We start from the raw sequence: 19,733 nt of genomic DNA on the forward strand, positions 1-19,733 counted from the left end.
CCTCTTGGATTCAGTGATAGACCGCAGTGCCTCTTGTATTCAGTGATAGTCAAGTCTCTGAAGTGCAGATACCGACCGCAGTGCCTCTTGTATTCAGTGATAGTCAAGTCTCTGAAGTGCAGATACCGACCGCAGCCCCTCTTGTATTCAGCGATAGTCAAGTCTCTGACTTGCTGATGACGACCGCAGCCCCTCTTGTATTCAGTGACAGTCTGTGATAGACCGCAGTCCCTCTTGGATTCAGTGATAGACCGCAGCCCCTTTTGTATTCAGTGATAGTCAAGACTCTGAAGTGCAGATACCGACCGCAGTGCCTCTTGTATTCAGTGATAGTCAAGTCTCTGAAGTGCAGATACTGACCGCAGCCCCTCTTGTATTCAGTGATAGTCAAGTCTCTGAAGTGCAGATACCGACCGCAGCCCCTCTTGTATTCAGTGATAGTCAAGTCTCTGAAGTGCAGATACCGACCGCAGCCCCTCTTGTATTCAGTGATAGTCAAGTCTCTGAAGTGCAGATGACGACCGCAGCCCCTCTTGTACTCCGTAACTGTTCAGTCTGTGAGAGGACTCCTCTCTTCTCTCTGTTCTGTGATTGATGATTCTCAGGTCCTGTTTGAAGGATGCAGCCATCTTGCTCTGTGTTGATTCCGTCTTTAAAGTGATTGTTTATTGCAGATGAGAAGTGAGCTCTGTGCCTTGTGCTTATAATCCTTTTCACCCCACTTTTATTGAGTGTTGAATAGTCTTTTTACCAGTGCTTTCTTTTGTGTTTTTTCTTGCTGTTTACAGTGTTCTTGATGACATGTACACCCCCTCTCTACATGGGACCAGAATATATCAAATATTTCAACGACAAGACCATCGATGTAAGTGCTGAACTGCGCCTCCATGTGGGGACCTCTTGCCTGTGTTAGGCTGCATCTTTTGTAGTGGCTTGTGCAATGAAGATCTGGATTCTGAGCATTTATCCACTAACTTTCAAACTTCAAAATCTTTTAGAATTGACCATGTTTTCACCAGCGCCTTTTGCTTACGTCATCACAAGGTCGGTTCCAGATCCATGAGATAAGATTCATGTCCGCTTCGATGGTTCCTCTAATCTGTGATGAGCTCAAAACGTCAGGGTACATGACTGTGAACCCTTGTGGTAAAGGTTGCCAGTAAAACATGGCCAGGCTCCCAAGGATATTTTAAAACATAGCACTGCTTCATTTGAACTGTGTGCGCGACTATTTAGAACAGGCAAGAAAGTCATCCATAGTCCGAGGTGATGCCGTTTGTCTTGCCCCCTCCTTGATATTCTTCCCCTAGCAAGTGCTGCTCGTAGGAGGGTCTCCACTGGATTAGTTTCTGTAGCTGGGCAATTGTTAACATCTCTGTCTTAGTCTGATGATTTCTTTCCATCATCTGAGCCCTTATAATGGGACAAAGAATAAGGTTGTGATTGCATTTAGCAAGATTACATCTCTCGCATACTCTTGACATGGCAGGTTCCCTGCTCCAAATGAAGATGCTGTGCGTTATTTCACCGTCACTGTTGTATACTGACCGTAGGCGATGTGTGTGTCTCACAATGATGTCGACTGTAAATCCGCCGGGCCCCACATCGTAATCACCATCTTCTGGTTCTGCTTTGTAACCTTGGGAACACTGGGACTTTCTCCTCTAGTTTAACATTTCCTGAACAGTACTTAGAACAGATTGATACCCAACACTTTCAGACCAATGAACATAAATAGCGCCTTATGCTGGAGGCTGGCTCAATTTATGGTGTACACCTATGGTATGGCACCCTATACTGAGTCCAGACAACCCTTAGTGATAGCGAACAGGCATCCCGATAGCAGAAGCTCTCTAGGGGTAGCTGAGGCGAGCAGCTAAAGCTTATAAAGGAGGAAGGTAAAGCACTTGCAATCCCACAGAAGTCAGACAGCAACTTACAAGAAAGGACCACACAGGTGTTGCAAAAATAAAGGATATTTTATTACAGCACTACTACTAGACTAGCATAGGTATATCTCCCTTGGAGATATTACATACAATATACGCATAAAATAACCAGCAGAAATAGCATAGAGATATACAGGGCCCTATGGGGGTGGGGGATGGGGGGTGGCAAACCATATACTAAGAAAAGTGGAATGTGAAATAGTGGCTCCAGCCAAGGTAAGTGTGGTAGTTAGCTAGAGGCTGGGGCAGTTAGAAGCACCAGAGGTAAGTACAGTAAGTGACCCCAGCAACCAGATGTAAGGTAGTTACCCACCCAGTTGTCCCACAGACTAACACAGAGAGTAGTGGTTGGAGTTTGTGGAATTCAGGACCCTTCCCAGCGAACCCAGAGGGAACCAGCAGGCGAGAGGATGTATGGAGAGTCCCTTTACCCCAGGATACCCAGAGGACAGAGTACATACCCCTGGGGACGCGGATGCAGAGGGGACAAGGAACTCAGAAGACTGTCGATGCCTCAGATTGCCCAGCTGCTGTCACAGCCCATGGACCTGGCCGGTGGAACCTAGGGACGGATTCCAGACAAGGAGGACCTGCAAAAGAAGGGGACACAGTCCAGCACCCAAGGAGGTGCCCAGGTGGTGCAGGTGGCAATGCCCACCCTCCTGAAGATGAAGTTCCTGCAAGTCGGTAGAAGAGGAAACCCAGCTGCGGGGTCCAGGAGTCGATGAACATCCCAGAAGTTGCCTACGAGCTGTCCCTCGAGGGTCGCTGGATTCCAGGAGGGCCAGTGACCAGCCAAGTCACCAACAAGCACTGGCAAGTGCAAATAGAAGCAGAAGAAAAGTTAGCAGAATTGTAGGGACTAGCAAGGGGCAGGAGGCTCTGCCCTGGAGGGGGAGTCAGAGTTTGCCCTCAGCACACAGGAAGGCCAACAGAAATCGATGGAGCCCCCACGAGTGACTAACAGGCGCCAGACAGGGAGTCACAAGGAGGCCTTACCAGCCCAGCAAAACAGAAGTCCCACGTCACAGGAGTTGATCTTTGGTTTGCAGAGTGCTGGGGCCGAGGCTACTTCAAGGCTGAAGATCTCCCAGAGGAAGAGTCACCAAGCCTTGGCAAATAAAACAGCCATAGTGCACAGGGGAGCCAGTCCACTGGTCGAGGCGAGGGCCCACAGTCTCCCAACTTGGATAGAAGACAAGTAGGACCCAGAGGAGGCCACAGAATCGCCACCTGTGTTGCAGGATCTTCGGATGTCCAGAGACGGCAGACCCCACCAACTGGTCGATGATGCCTTAAGGTGCATGTGGTTACAGGGGAGCGACTCCTTCACTCCAAGGGAGATTCCTTCTTGCTTCCAGGTGCAAACAGAGTCCTTGTGACCCTGGAGGATGCACAGCCTTGGATGTTGCAGGATCCGGAGAAACAATGTTGCAGTGGGAGCCTTCCCACCAGAAGCAGACTTGTTCCGTTCCAGGGGAAGACCAGCGGTAGTTCCAGAGGCCAGGAGCAGGAGATGGCTTGCAGAGAGTTCCGTGTAGAGTCTTTCTTGACGAATCTGAGGACAAACCTGCGAGGGAGCCCTTAAATAACTCTAAAATTGGTTTGGTCACTCTCTGCAGTGACCTACCTATCAGAGGGGGTCTGGAACATCACCTGCCTGGCCTAACTAACCAGATGCTCCAAAGGGCCTCTGCGCATCTTATTTTCAAGATGGCAAAGTCAAGTGGCCACCTGGCAGAGCTCTGGCACCTCCCTAGGGAGGGGCTGGACAGGGGAGGTGGTCACTTCCCTGTCCTTTGTGTAGTTTCACGCCAGAAGGGGAACTGGGTGTTCCTGAACTGGTGCAAACTGGATTATGAAAGGAGGGCGCCAAATGTCCCTTCAAAGCAGTCTGGTGGCGCTCAGAGGCCAGCCCACCCCACCCTTAGACACCTAATACACAGGGAGAGGTGGTCACACCTCTTCCTTTCAGGAAATCCTTTGCTCTGCTCCTCCGACCTGACCCTGGCTCACCAGCAGGAGGACAGAACAGTGTCTGGGGTCAGCAGCAGCTCGGGCTGTCAGCTAGACACCGTAAGGCTGCACAGGCAGAACTGGGGGATCCCCTAGGGAACCCCCAGAGTACATGTTATCATGCAGCTAACACTGGAATCTGTGTAGTTGCATGATTTCAACATCTTTGGTACCAAACATGCCTGGGTTCGGGGTAGCCATCATGTAGTTGGACCACTTGTGTTGACCAGTACCCACTACATACCTTAAGATGGCTTCCCCGCACTTGCAGAGTCCAGGTATTGGCCTGGGGTCTGTAGGGGTGCCCTGCTCATGCAGGGGTACCCTCACACTTAGACATGGACCCTGCCCTTTGGCTGAAGGGCCTACCAGAGGGGTTACTTATAGGGTCTAAGTGCAGTGATTAGGTTTAGCAGTGAAAGGGTGCATGCACCCTTTCAGGAAGGCTGCAATAGTTGGCCTGCAGTCACAGTTTGCATGGACTGCTATGGGTGGCATAGTACATGCTGCAGCCTGTGGTGGACCAATGCCCTGGGTACCTAGGTACCATATACCAGGGACTCACATGGGTGCACCTGTATGCCAATTGTGGGTAGGAAAGGCAACCAACAACAAAATATAGGGGTGAGAGCACTGTCACTGGGGTCCTGGTTAGCAGGATCCCATTGAACTACAGTCCAAGTACACTGACATCACACAAAGTGTGGATAAATATGCCAGAATAATGGCCCTTTCCTACACCATAGAACATCTAAAGTAATCAAAGATTGAAAAGATGCTGAAGATTGAGCCGATACTGCAGTCATTTTTTCCATAGAGGTTGGACAGATGTATATTAAGGTTTTCTACAATTACCTAAAAACAAGACTTTCTCTATGCCTTTTGACCATGTTTTTTTAATATAAGTTCTGGACAAGACACCCTTTGGGCTCTGCCCATAGTGCAACCTTCTTTACATAGGATGTGTAACTTTAGTCTACCGTGGGATTACCCCAACATGTAGTACAGAGACTGCAGGGTTTTTAATCTCAATACATAACTCTTCAGAAAGAAGTACTGCCTCGACCTGAAAGACTCTACTATTATCACTGAACGACCTTGGATGCCAAGTTCAGCTCTCTGCGTCTAAAATACATTAAAACGTTGGCACCGCCATTTTTTTGGAAGCCTGTCTGCATTGATACTCCCTCATGGGCAACCACAAACAAATTGCTTGATGAGTCCCTTACATCATATGTTGCTCCTAAATGCCCTAGCCATAAGAGGCCGAAGGGAAAACTAGAAACCATACACAGTCATCTGCCGGTTCCTATTCAGTCACCACAACCTACAAGAGTCCAAAAATGAAGTGAACGAAAAAGAGAAGATCTGCAGTAAATTTAGGTGCAAGAAGAGACAGAGCTGTCTAATTCATAAACGTAGACGAAGGGGAAAGGTGCTGATCCCCTTTCATAAAGAAGATTTTGACTCTGGAGAATGTTCCTCCCTGCCCCACCCAGGGAAACTTGCACCTCTCCAGACTGACACTGCACCTAGGACACCAAAACATCCACCACAGAAGATTCAAGCATTGATGGAGACGGGTGTTAGCTGAAAGCCCACCTCAAGAGGATTACACTCGAAAGCAGCTTTGGTCAAAAAGGGTGGGAGCCTCAAGCAAATGACTACACCTGGAAGATCGACATCAAAAGGGTGACCAACTTCAGGGCTATGTTCGGTGTTGACTCCGACATCAGAAATTTTTTGCTGTTAAAGCTTCACCTCCAGAAAAGACCTCATCTGATGATAATGTAATAGTGTACTTGTGACACGTGTCAAATACATTTGTCTGTTTGAATCATGAGCTTAACCATGCAAGAGGAGGGTCAGGATGATGCTTCCTACATAGAGACTTCGTAGTGCACGGAGAACACAAATGAGTACCTTGGTATGATCAGTTCACACAGTGTTTAGTAATACACAAGAGGACATTAAAGATCCCGGCAAAGCTAGATCCGCGGTGCCTACGGGGGGATGAAACATAACAAACTTGCTCCACAGGACCCTCTATAGACAAAGGGCTGCAGAAGCACACCCAGCTCGCAAGCACGCTTGTATACAAGAAATAGTCAATGGTGCAGACGAGGAGCAAGAACAGCTACTCTGCTGGAAGGAGAGACGCAGTAGAAGGTGTGAACAGGCACGCTGCAAACCCTCATGCTTTGCTAACATGGCACTCGCAGCGGGAGGAGAGAGAAGAAATGCTGCAACCCAAGAGCCACATCAGAAGAAACTTCAGCAGCCGGAGGCAGCAGATACTCCTTCTAGACAGATCAATACTGCAGGGGTTCTGCCTCCTGTTGCAGCAACACCTATTTAAGACTCCTTTTGATGGCAAAATGATAATTAACATGTGACAAGTATGCGGTGGCCACTGCAACTGTTACAGCTTGAAATGTACTGCTGGGATTGCGTAACACACAAATAGTAAAATAAGTTACCTGTGGCCGCCATCCAACATGGGAACAACGTGCTCAGCTCCCGTTCCTGTGAGTAGACTCACGATCTGAGCCATTTCTCCGCTCTGAGCTGGTTCCGGAGAAGGCCTGGGTTTGATGGTTGAGTGAGGTCCTAAGCTCCTGCGCAGGCTGTAATGCGATCATGGTCTTTTCTGACCCCTGAGCTGTTTATAGAATGAATGTGCTCATTTAAGTCCTCTTTGCAGTGTTTTTCTTAAGAGGCGATGATATTTTTTTAGTTCCCACGGAGATCAGATTTCTTTTCTGCTCCTTCATAGATGGTTCTAGAGAGAAAATGTGAATTCCCAACTCAGTTTGAGTTGGTTATAAAGATGATATGGTCTTTTCTTGTTTCTAATATTAACTAGTCCTGGAGAGGACACTTTCAAATCTGACTTTCCATATCCGGTTCTGAAAGGGGTCTTGTTTTTTGGGTCCACACATTTAGGTCTAGTCTGGTGACCAACAACTTAGATGTTTACCATATCAGTTAAAGTGAACTAAGCAAAGAATGCATTTGTCTACCTCAGTGGTGGCACACTAAACTTAGATGCATGAACAGCTCAATAACATGAAATTGTGAGGCTCCATCCCCTGTGGATGATCTCTAGGCTTCATACTGATCCTGTGCAAATCATGCAGCTCCGCATAAAAATTACTCTACAGGCAACAACGGTGGTAGCAACCTTTCCGTATTCCAAAACAACTTCTGGTCAAAAACCTTGTCCTAGCTAACATTGATGGGCACTTATCTAGCTGGTCTCCAGGAGCTCGCCCTTTTAAAGGCGGCAGTTCATGCAGCAGCAGAGTAGGTTTTCTACCAGAATATTGAGCTCTTATTATTGACCTTACAAAGTATTGTGGCCTAAATATCGACTGCTGTAACCGCACGAAGGTCAGCATAGATTCAGCATTCTTAACTTCGCCTCGATGCTCCTTGGTGGTAAATACACTTAACATACCTAGGCTTGGAGTTAAGAATAGTACATTTGTACTTAACCACATAGTTTGTTCCAACACAACCGTGAAGGCTCTGAACCATAAATCATCGGCACTGCTCCCTCTCCCAACACAAATCCCCATACGAAGCTGCCAAATGATCCTCGGAACAGTCCGCTCCTAGAAACCCGACTAACTCACTCCTAAAATCACCTTCTATGCTGACATTCTTACAGCTTGTAACTCCTGCAGGGCCGGGCTTACCCTCATTTGCCCCAAGCCTGTGGGGTGACCTTTCATTACGCAATAGACTTACTCTATTCCTGTTGCGTTCAGGAGCGGCACCGAGAATCACCTCTTTTGTCTCCTTCCCATCCATGGACTGATCTCTTCCACCATGTTACTTGTTCCATTGATCCATTTTGAGATGTTCCTGCATACCTCTCTACCTTACACAAGGTTATTCTGTGAAGCATTCAGTGGTGTCTGTATCTAATTTAGTTTTGTTTCTCCCTGCGGCAGGAAGAGATTGATAAAGATCGGCGGGTGACGTGGCTTGTGGAGTTCTTTGCAAACTGGTCCTCTGAATGTCAGTCCTTCGCACCTGTGTTTGCTGACCTCTCTCTAAAGTAAGTTCTGCTGCTTGTGTGGACCAAGTATGGACTGCCTCTAACTTCCTCCCCCTGTGGCAAGTGCTCTCCTGTGAAGTCACATCCCCTCCTTGGCATTAACGATTTATGTCACCTTGTCATCTGAAAAAAGGTTTGCATCGCCTTTCCCCAGAGAAGGAATTTCTGCCTAGGTTGCTCCTGATAGGGTAGTGAGAACCTATCCTGAGATTTGGCTGCTTCCCTCAGACAGAAGAATGTGCTGTTACTTCCCCTCTGAACCCAAGGCCATGGTTTTCCATATCCCTGAAGTTACATCTGTCATCAGGTATTTTTCTTCCAGAACCTGTAGCGTGCAGGCCTCTGGTGTCTCCCCTCTCCCTTTATTGGCAGTCGTGCCCTGTAATGCCACGTTTCCCATAGCTGCCTTAAGACGCCCCTTTCCCCTCAGTAAAGTGGCATTGCTGTCCTGCAGTGTTACGTCTTTCTTCAGACGCGGGGAGCAGGTGATGATGTCCTGTGATGTTGCGTCTTTCCTCGGACGAGAAAGTTGTGTTGTCCTTTCGGCTTCGCTTCTGTCTTTGACCCAGATCTTCCTTGATCCCTCTGTGTATTTACTCTGTTATTCTGCAGGGTTTGCCCTTCCCTCGGACCAGAAGTGTGTGTTATGCTGTTGTGTTTCTTCCTCCCAGTGGTTCGAGGCAATGCTGTAATGGGATGTTCCTTGCACTCTCTGAAGTAGAGTGCCCTCCTTCTCCCAGGTTGAAAGGGAGTGTGATGTCTCCTCATTCATATTGAAGAATGTCTTCCTTAATCAAGAACTCCTCCAACTAAGAGGGAATAATGATAAACATGAACCAGTGAAGGGAAAGAATGTAGTGTAAAGGCCTTTAAATATGTCCTCTTTTATATACAGTACAGTAGACCTACTCCAGCAGATGTGTGGCTCTAGAACAAGGGGTTCTGAGGTCTAGGTTTGACTCTTGAGAACATATAGAAGTTCCTCATAGGACATGTGATATACTGTATGCTGACTTCTGTGACACCCCACCTGCCTCAAAGGCTTTCAACCACTGTGTCAAGTTAGCCAGGCTGGTGTGAGAGATCTAGGTGTGTTTACATCTGTCAGAACCTAGTAGTGTCTCCTCACAGCCCAGTGTGTCGATCTATCATACTTAAACTTACACCTGCCCCAGCCACCTCTGTGGAGCAGACAGTTCATACCTGCCTTTCTTGCCTCTACATATCCCAAGCTGTCACAGGACCTGCTGAGCCGGGCCTCCTCTGCGCATCGGTATGGTGCTGACAGCTGACCACTCTTTGAGTCCTTGTAGACCAGGACGCGGGACAAGTCAGGGTGTTGAGAATGTATGGAAGAGGCTTATATGCAAACCGGTTTCCGCCCTCATTGGCCGAAGTGGAGAAGGGTTATGTTACCCTGTAAGCATCTGTTTGTGGCATGTAATGCTGCAGATTCATGTGCATTGCATACTCCTACCACTAGCTCTTTGTCTTGTGGAGCCATAATGATTGTAGCCATGTCAGCTATCGGTTGGATGTAAAATGTCAGCAACTCTGTGTCCTGATTTCCATACTCATTGGCTGTCAAACGTCTTCTTTATTGTAAGCACGCTGTGTTGTTTGTAGGCCGTTACTGGTGGGTCTCTTATTTCTTGGGTCAAAAGTATTCAAAGTTTCTGGAGTCTTTTCCTTGAGTGGATGTGGAACATTGAATTTAGCATATATTTCCCGGAAAGCCCCTCTTCAGTGTTGCTTGGAAAGGTGAGGAGAAAAGTAGGCCCAACTTCAGCAATGTCGTCTTCTTCTCAGGTACAACTCTGCTGGCCTGAAGTTTGGGAAAGTGGACATTGGGCGCTACTCGGATGTGAGCACCAGGTAATTGGTTGCGCTGCTCTGTGTATTTTCCCTTATTATTTCTCCTCTGTTCCTCTCCCTACAAGGGCCTCCTTTTCTCACCCTTCTTTTTGCCCATCTTTCTATCTGTGGTCTCACATTCTACCCTTTTTTCTGTTTCCCTCCCACTTATGTTTTCTCACTATCTCTTCCCATCTTCTCTGCTGTGTCTGTCCTCTGTCTGGTCTCACATTCCTTTCCTAGATCTTCTGTACTTCTTCCCACTCCCCTTGTCTCTCCGTGCTAGTGTGGTTTCTCTTCTCTTTATCTTCTTTGTCTCTGCTTTTCTCACTCGCATCTTCTGTAGATCTTTCCTAAGTCATCTCTTCTTTCTCCTCATCATCATTGTCTTTATCACTTCTTTGTTTCTCCACCAGTTTTTATTCTCCTCTCCTAAACTCACATCTTTTCATGTATTCTCTATTTTCTCTCCTCTTTATATTCTCTTTGCTGTATCTCCTTTCTTCCCTGTCTTCATTATGTGTCCTGCTATGTTATGTTAATCTTACAGCATTCTCTGCTACCCTGAGTTAACATCAAATCACTGAAGTGGATTCGGGATGGGGCATTCTTTATTATAGCTAAATTATGCTGTCCAACCAGACCCCATCACGACCCCAAGCAGCAATAGACCCATCCGGCAGTCACTGAGCCTCAGACAACTAGCTTGTGGAAGTCCCCCATACGCATGCTTTTCATTCAGTCAGTGTGTGGACACATCCACCCAGCCACCAGCGACCCATACCCTCTTTCTTGTTCTGTTTCACATTGCAGATTACACGTTCCTTTCTCCTAGGTTTCCAGCATGTTCTTCTAGTTTCCGCTGCCTTTTCTTTCTCATAGGTCTTTTCACCTTCTGGCCCTATGTGCTTTCTTTCGTCTGAGCCTCCCTTTGCCTTTTGGTTTTTCAGGTATCGTGTCAGCACGTCTCCTCTCGCGAAGCAGCTTCCCTCGCTGATTTTATTTCAGGGTGGGAAGGAGGTGCTGCGGAGGCCACAAGTCGACAAGAAGGGAAGGGCAGTGTCCTGGAGCTTCTCGGAGGTATGGCGTAATATCTCCAGGTGGTGGTATTATCATTGGGCAAAGACTTGAGCACACTGTGGCGGTGTAGTTTAGTGTTTCCTGCTTCTATCTGATGTTTCTGAAGAGTGCGTGGTCACCACAGTGGCATCCTGCATGAACAATCCCCACCAGTGACTAGAGAACAACCCTCAACATGGTTTCAGGCCCTTCTAATAGACAGGATGTCTGCCAAAGAACTTGTTGAGGGGGGATTCAGAAGAGTGAGAGGACACCGCTTACAGCACACCGAGCGTGTGTGTCACTCATTGAGAATCCGTGACAATTCTAAACCTGTAGAGCCCTTATGGAGATAAGTGCCCATAATAAGTGGGGAAACTTCAGGCCCACGTACAGAACGAGTGACAAGTAATATGTAATGATTACATTTACATATGATTTGCTACCGTGAGCTAAAGCACCATTCTCTGTGTGACCTCATTCCACAGGCATCGAAGACTCCTCTCCAGATAAGATGGACACCAGTGGTGTGGTCTGGACATGAGACCGTTAAGTAGTTAAGAGGTGGGGGGGGCCAAGGCGATCATTACCAAGGACTTGTGTGGGAGCCTCAAACAAGTGTAACTTCTCCACTATAGTATTCTTCATTGAAGCCTTGCCCACCTCGCCTGTGAAATGAGTGGTGCAGCAATCGGCTAAAGTTGTCCGACTATTGTGAGCACAACACTTTTGACTAATCCTCTCTGGACACTGTGACAGGTCTGCTTTACTGGACCTGCAGCCGCCAGCTCCTTCCCTTCCTTTTGGTACTAAATCCATTGCTGCAACATGCCCTAGGCCCAGATGTGGACATGTTGTGCCTGAAAAGCCTCCAAGAGCCCTCTCCCTGCCCACCACCTTGTGGAATCCATAACTGCCTATTTGCTTGATCTGGCTAACTTTGGCGGGTGGTGTTCTGCTATCGGTCAACACATGCTGATTCTTACAGTAGTGTCCAGAAAATACACCTTCGAAGTCACTGTGCCCTGGCAGCTGCAGAACAATCCATGGGGCCAAGTTCAAACACAGCAAACAGGAGTTAGTCCAAGGTAGTTCACAGTGGCAGCCTGCTGAGCTTCCTGGGTCCTCGCAGATGGTACAGCCTGTTGAGCCTTTCTGGACCCCCAGCAGATGGTACAGGTTGACAAGCTTCCCTGGCCCCCCAGCAGATGGTACAGGCTGCTGAGCTTCCCTGGACCCCCAGCAGATGGTACAGGCTGCTGAGCTTCCCTGGACCCCCATCAGATGGTACAGGCTGCTGAGCTTCCCTGTGTCCTCAGCAGATGGTACAGGCTGATCAGCTTCCCTGGACCCCCAGCAGATGCTACAAGCTGCCAAGCTTCTCTGGACCTCTGGCTGATACTACAGGCTTCCAAGCTTCCCTAGACCCCAAGCAGAAAGTACAGCCTGTTGAGCCTTTCTGGACCCCCAGCAGATAGTACAGGCTGCACTCTGGGGTTCAGAAAGCAACTGAAGACTTTGTGCAGGGAGAATTTCTTTTCCTCAAAAGATCCTGCCCCCTATTCTAACTTATGAGACAGGAAACATGACTCCACTTAGCAAAGCAACCCTCCGCACAAGTGATTGATCCTTGAAAAACACATCCCAGCACTCCAAGTAGGGGAACACCCAACATCCATATATAGGTACGGGGGGAGCACCCTTGGCATCTGTATGTGCTGTAGGATGTGCTTATGAGGAAACGCCTCAGACATCCATTTGTGCCGTGTGATGTGCGTACGAGATGAGCACCCCAGACATCTGTATGTGTGTATGAGGGGAGCACCCCAGACATCCATATGTGCTGTATGATGTGCATATGAGGGAACACCCCAGACATCCATATGTGATGTGTGTATGGGGCAGCACCCCAGACATCTGCATGTGTGTATAAGGGAAACGCCACAGACATCCGTATGTGTGTAAGAGGGGAGCACCCCAGACATCTGTATGTGCAGTAAGATGTGCGTGTGAGAGGAGCACCCCAGACATCCATATGTGCTGTATGATGTGCATATGAGGGAACACCCCAGACATCCATATGTGATGTATGATGTGTGTATGGGGCAGCACCCCAGACATCTGCATGTGTGTATAAGGGAAACGCCACAGACATCCGTATGTGCGTAAGAGGGGAGCAGCCCAGACATCTGTATGTGCTGTATGATGTGCATATGAGAGGGGCACCCCAGACATCCGTTTGTGCTGTGTAATGTGTGTATGAGGAGAAACCATTGCATGAGCAGTGTGGCTGAGAGAGGAAGATTCTTTGTGGAACAGGGAGAGGTCAAATGAATTTCAAAAGCTACCGGAAGTTGTTTACTGGCATTGGCTAGTGGCTGACATGGAAACGGGAGTGTAGGCAAGTACCCTCTTTCTAGCTTGTTTACCCCCATCTTTTGCCTGTTGTCAGTATGTTTTGACTGTGTTCACTGGGATCCTGCTAACCAGGGCCCCAGTGACTGTGCTCTCTCACTTTAAACTTGGTTGCTTGGACCACAAACACCCATCATTTGGCACACTGGTGCCCCCTTATAAGTCCCTAGTGTGTGGTACCCTGGGTATTGGGACACCAGGGGTCCCCAATGGGCTGCAGCATGTATTATGCAACCGATGGGGAGCTCATGCAAAGTGTATCTTCAGGCCTGCCATTGCAGCCTGCATGAAAGGGTGCATGCACCCTTTTCACTATAGGTCACTGAGAGTCACCCCTATTGTAGGCCCAGAGCTCCTCCAGAGAGTCCCTTGATTCTGCCATCTTGATTCCAATGTGGGCAGAGGACTCTGGGAGCATCTGAGTGGCCAGGTCAAGCAGGTGATGTCAGAGCCCCCTCCAGATACGTGGCCACCTGGCTAGGTGACCAATCCCCCCTTCCAGGGCTATTTAGGTCTCCCTCTTGGGTGGTCCTCAGATTCCACTTGCAGGACTCCTCTGCAATGTCTACTTCGACTTCTGGCCACTTGAACCGCCATTGGACTTTACAGGAACCGACAAATCTGCAGCTCCAGCGATGACTTCACCCTGCAACATTGTTTCTCTGGCTTCTTCTATCTTCTGCAACATTTCCCCCTGTGCATCCTCTTGAGGGTGGCAAGTCTTCAGTCTGCACAAGAAGGAAGAAGGATTCACTCCCCTGCATCCACAGGCACCAACTGCAACAACAACAGGCTCCGTGGATCCTTATCCTGAGCTGCGTGGATCCTGCATCACGGGTGGTGGTCCCATTGGTCCTCTCGAACAGTTGTCCAACTTTCTGGACTTTGTCCCCTTCTGTTTCAGGTCTTCCGTCTTCAGGTTTCTTGCAGTCTTCTCTTGGTATTGCATGATGTAAGGAAATGGCTCCCTGTTGCAATTACCCCCCACTTTTTGCCTGATACTGATGCTGACTTGACTGAGAAGTGTGCTGGGACCCTGCTAACCAGGCCCCAGCACCAGCGTTCTTTCACCGAAAATGTACCATTGTCTCCACAATTGGCACAACCCTGGCACCCTCAGGGCTAGTAGCCATTGGCTACTAAGCCCCCAGACCTAAACACACCCCTAAATCGAGTATTTAGGGGCTCCCAGAACGCAGCAAGATAGATTCCTGCAGCCTAAGAAGAAGAGGACTGCTGAACTGAAAAACCTGCAGAGAAGACGGAGACACCAACTGCTTTGGCCCCAGCTCTACCGGCCTGTCTCCCCACTTCTAAAGACACTGCTCCAGCGACGCATTCCCAGGGTCCAGCAACCTCTGAAGCCTCAGAGGACTACCCTGCATCTAGAAGGACCAAGAACTCCTGAGGACAGCGGCTCTGTTGACCAAAGACTGCAACTTTGCAACAAAGAAGCAACTTTGAAACAACACACGTCAGAAGCGTGAGACTTTGCACTCTGCACCCGACACCCCCGGCTCGACTTGTGGAGAACAAACACCACAGGGAGGACTCCCCGGCGACTACGAGACCGTGAGTAGCCAGAGTTGACCCCCTGAACCCCCACAGCGACGCCTGCAGAGGGAATCCTGAGGCTCCCCCTGACCGCGACTGCCTGCTTCAAAGACCCGACGCCTGGTAAAGACACTGCACCCGCAGCCCCCAGGACCTGAAGGATCCGACCTCCAGTGCAGGAGCGACCCCCAGGTGGCCCTCTCCCTTGCCCAGGTGGTGGCTACCCCGAGGAGCGCGCCCTCCCCCCCTCCTTGCCTGCCTGCATCGCTGAAGAGACCCCTTGGTCTCCCATTGAATCCTATTGCGAACCCGACGCCTGTTTGCACACTGCACCCGGCCGCCCCCGTGCTGCTGAGGGTGTACTTTTTGTGTCGACTTGTGTCCCCACCGGTGCCCTACAAAACCCCCCCTGGTCTGCCCTCCAAAGACGCGGGTACTTACCTGCTGGCAGATTGGAACCGGGGCCCCCCCTTCTCCATTGAAGACTGTGTTTTGGGCACCACTTTGACCTCTGCACCTGACCGGCCCTGAGCTGCTGGTGTGGTAACTTTGGGGTTGCCCTGAACCCCCAACGGTGGGCTTCCTTGGACCCAAACTTGAACCCCGTAGGTGGTTTACTTACCTGCAAAACTAACAATCACTTACCTCCCCCAGGAACTGTTAAAAATTGCACTGTCTAGTTTTAAAATAGCTTATTGCCATTTGTGTGAAAACTGTATATGCTATTTTGCTAATTCAAAGTTCCTAAAGTTCCTAAGTGAAGTACCTTTCATTTAAAGTATTGTTTGTAAATCTTGAACCTGTGGTTCTTAAAATAAACCAAGAAAAGATATTTTTCTATACAAAAACCTATTGGCCTGGAATTGTCTCTGAGTGTGTGTTCCTCATTTATTGCCTGTGTGTGTACAACAAATGCTTAACACTACTCCTCTGATAAGCCTACTGCTCGACCACACTACCACAAAATAGAGCATTAGATTTATCTCTTTTTGCCACTATCTTACCTCTAAGGGGAACTCTTGGACTCTGTGCATACTATTTCTTACTTTGAAATAGTAGATACAGAGCCAACTTCCTACACATGATCCTTATTTTCAGGCCTTTTGGTAGTTTGGGGACAAAACAGTAACTTACTCCTTTCTTCCTGGTCGCAGGGGGGCACTGTGGTACTTATATTTTGGGGTTCCTAGGTTCTCCAGCACCCCTCTACAGATTCCACTTACCTGCGTGGGGGTCCTGCATTGCCATTCAATTTTTTTAGTATATGGTTTGGGCTCCCCCTAGGGTCGCTATTGCACTGTTTTCTATTGCCATGTATGCCTATTTCTGATTACTAGTGTACATACTCAGTGTGTTTACTTACCTCCTACTGGATAGTTGCCTATCTAGTAGTTTTGGTAATTGTGTCACTAAAATAAAGTACCTTTATTTTTGTAACACTGTGTGGTTCTTTCATGTGTGTAAGTGCTGTGTGACTACAGTAGTTTTGCATGAGCTTTACATGTCTCCTAGATAAGCCTTGGCTGCTCATCCACAGCTACCTCTGGAGAGCCTGGCTTCTAGGCACTGCCTGCACTTCACTAATACGAAGCCCTGAACCTGGTATAAGGTGTAAGTACCTTAGGTACCCACCACACACCAGGCCAGCTTCCTACAGGGAGGTGCTGACTGGCAGCTGTAAGACTCTGAGCAGGTCTGGTGGAGGGCAGCGGGCAGTGAAAATGCATGCTGAGCGAGGGACAGTTTGGGGACAGTGTTTGGGGGGGGGGGGGCATTGAGAGGGCAGATTGTTAGAGGTGATGCTGACTGGATGGCAGAGGAGACCCATTGATGGCTACGGGTGGGCATGATTGGGGTGCGTGGTATTTTCGGAGGAGGCAGGAAGTTATATTACACTATATCACATAAATTATTATATTCAGATGAATGGCTGTATACCATTGACTGCTTGTGCTCTACTCTTCCATCAGGAGAACGTGATCCGGGAGTTCAACCTGAACGAGATGTACCAGAAATCTAAGAAGCTGCCGAAGCAACGAGAGATTGTGGAAGAGGAGGAGCCCGTAGCCCAAGCTGACGAGAACCCCTCCGACGAAAGCAAGAAAGACAAGTGAAGTTTCCAGTTGGACCATCCCCTTCCTCCCATAGCTCGTCACCTCTTCTGTATCATGGAGGCCTCTCCTCCCTCCCTGGTGGGTAGAGGCGAGGGGCCTGCTGATTATTGCACTGCCTGGTGGTGGGATAGACAGCCGTTTGTGTTCTATTTATGTTCTGCTTCCTCACCTGTTAGTTTGAACTGATGTCTCTGCCCTGTCCCTACAAGACTGACGTGCACATAGCGAGGCGCAGATGGTTTCCATCATGAGTCCTTACCCATGTCCAGGAGCCCTCTGTTTTACACCTCCCTCTGGGTGGCATGGCATTCTCCTCCGTGTCCTCCTTGCAGAAAGGCTCATTCCGCCACCTGAAATGGGACTGAGTTCAGATTGGAAATGTTGTTTTCTTCCAGTGCCTGGCATATGTGTAGTAGGGAAAGGAGTATGTATTGGACGGGGCTGCGGGGGTAAGGCACTGTGTGTCTGAGGGAGCGGCAGCCGGGTCAGAAGCTGGAGTTTTTTGTGTTTTAGATTCTGTTCTCTTCACTTTCTGTAAATACAGTTCTTGTCATTAATTCTTTTTTGCCAGTCTAGGTGGGTGACCTGTGCCATGAGCAGCCCCATGTTACACTGGAAATGAAGAAAATTCTTTATTTGTCCAATATGAATGAAGAGGGCAGTGAGGTTTGGAGAGAGCGGGGAGACAGGAAGCAAATTACAAGTGTGAAGACTCTTCAGAGCAACTTACAAATGCATTAAACAATTGAGCAGCCAGATGAACATTCCCTGTCCTGCCTCTGTTTTTTCCTGGGCATCTGCCCTCTACTGCCCTTCTCTCCGAATGCGTCGGCTTGCTCTGCCACTTTGTATGTTTTATTTATTGAGCCTTCCTGTAGCCGTTCTTGCTTCACCCCTAGCTAGGAGCAGCCCCTGGGATGGTTTTCCCTCCCCTAGGTCCACTCTTCCTTACTGCAGGAGACAGGCACAGCAGAACTGGGAGTCTTGCACCTTTGGGCAGGTTGCTTGAGCTGCTTGGACTGTGGAGGGCTGTCCTGCAAGTCGACAGCGATTGGTGAGGAGTTTAATGACGTGCTTGAGATTGTTACTAGTTCCCCTCTTATGGCCTCGCACTCTTGTCTCTATCCTACAGAACTGCCATGGCCATCATTGTGGGGTTATTTCTGATGGGCCGCAGTATCCCCTTGGCTCTGATGGTATCGGTGCTGCTGTGCCGATCACAGCATTGTTGAGGGGTGGAAGGGAGAACTGAAAGGGTGTGATACTGAGATGGTTGCATGTAGAAGCAATAATTTATCTGTCTGCTGTCACACTGCTCCCTCAGAGGACTTCATTAAATCATGGATGAATGTCTCCAGTCTCTCAGATTCTTTCTTTCTCTCTTGGTGACCTGATGTTCCCCTTGGATGGTGAAGACTCTAGCTTCACATCTGCACCCCTTGATGTAGCTGCTCTCGCAGCCAGTTCAGCCTCTAAACAACCACAGTGTGGCTCTACGTCAGCTCTCGTGTCAATGGACCCTTAAACAGCTGAGTGGTCAGATGAAGTGTTTGCTGCTCAATATTAAAGGGGAACCGGTTAGATTTTTTTTAAGTAATCCTGACTCCTGGGATCTTGCTTGATAGTCATAAAGATAAAATATCTTGGCTTGTGTGGGATCTTAGAGCACAGACCTTCTTTAAAGTGCATACGTGAGGGTGATATCAATGAAATGCCCTTTTCCCTTTAAAATGAAGCCATTCAGAATTGGTAACTAGATTGAAGTGAGCACTGGGACTGACTTAATCCTGCCTACCACTGCTTTAAACGAAAAAGAGCAGATAAATGCCTCCGAACAGGACCAGATGGGCAGCAACACAAGGGAACTACTATGAACCATATCCTAACTGGCAATGAACTTGCCCATTCCCACAAAAGCTCAGAGGATTGCCGCAAAGCAATATATGGAATAAACTGAGGCAAATACCGCTTTCTCCTGCACAGACGATTGTGGGTTTGGTCCAAAAGCTAAGATGAAGAAATGGGACCAAATGGTGCATTTTACTACAACTAGTTATAAACGCAGTTCAGAACACACTTTCGTGAAATATTCAAACACATTTTATGGTGTTGCAGACATGTCTGATTCTCTCCAGAGTGTAGGCCAGAGGATTCCTCCTACATCAGGAGAACTTGATTAAAAACAGGACTGAACATTTTTAGTCCAGTTTCCCTCAAAACATTTTTGTAAATGTTCTTATTGGGTTTTACAACAAAGTAATTACAAGCAACAAGCTGTGCCAGGTGAATTAACATATTGGATAAGCACGCTTGTTGATACAGCACTGGGTAGATAGGAACGAAATACCTCTACAGGGAGCATTGTAAGAAAGCATTTCTTGAGTTCAAACAGTAACCGTCTGCGGATTCTTTTTTTTTCGTTGTTGGGTCTGGATGCAGAGCTGAAGGATCCCCAAGCTGGAAAAGGTTTGAAAAATTCCGAAGTTCGCAGAGGATTTCGAAAAGAAATACACAGAGGATCGTCGAAGAAGGTACAGGTACTCCCAGTACCATCAGAGGGATCCCCAGACTTGGTGTTCCGGGTGATGGAGAAAGCTCCATCAAATTCCACACCAACTGCCATCACAGGTTTGCTAAAAAGGACCAGCACCAGGTGTGTAACCTTTGTCTACCACTCAAACACCAAAGTGAAGACTGAAGCAGGCA

General features: G+C 48.3%; 1 protein-coding gene across 1 annotated transcript in view; it reads left to right on the top strand.

The window, feature by feature from the left end:
• The window catches only part of TMX2 (thioredoxin related transmembrane protein 2), a 34,824-nt gene extending 16,444 nt beyond the window's left edge, over positions 1–18,380 (top strand). Inside the window, exons 4-8 of the mRNA XM_069233066.1 lie at positions 789–865; positions 7,925–8,031; positions 9,841–9,906; positions 10,836–10,965; positions 16,884–18,380. Of these exons, the coding sequence (XP_069089167.1) occupies positions 789–865; positions 7,925–8,031; positions 9,841–9,906; positions 10,836–10,965; positions 16,884–17,027 (524 nt within the window). The 3' untranslated portion in view covers positions 17,028–18,380. The remainder of the gene's footprint in view (positions 1–788; positions 866–7,924; positions 8,032–9,840; positions 9,907–10,835; positions 10,966–16,883) is intronic.
• The last annotated feature ends 1,353 nt before the right edge of the window (positions 18,381–19,733 follow it).

Source organism: Pleurodeles waltl, chromosome 4_2 (assembly GCF_031143425.1).
Source record: "Pleurodeles waltl isolate 20211129_DDA chromosome 4_2, aPleWal1.hap1.20221129, whole genome shotgun sequence".
NCBI classification, from domain to species: Eukaryota; Metazoa; Chordata; class Amphibia; order Caudata; family Salamandridae; genus Pleurodeles; species Pleurodeles waltl.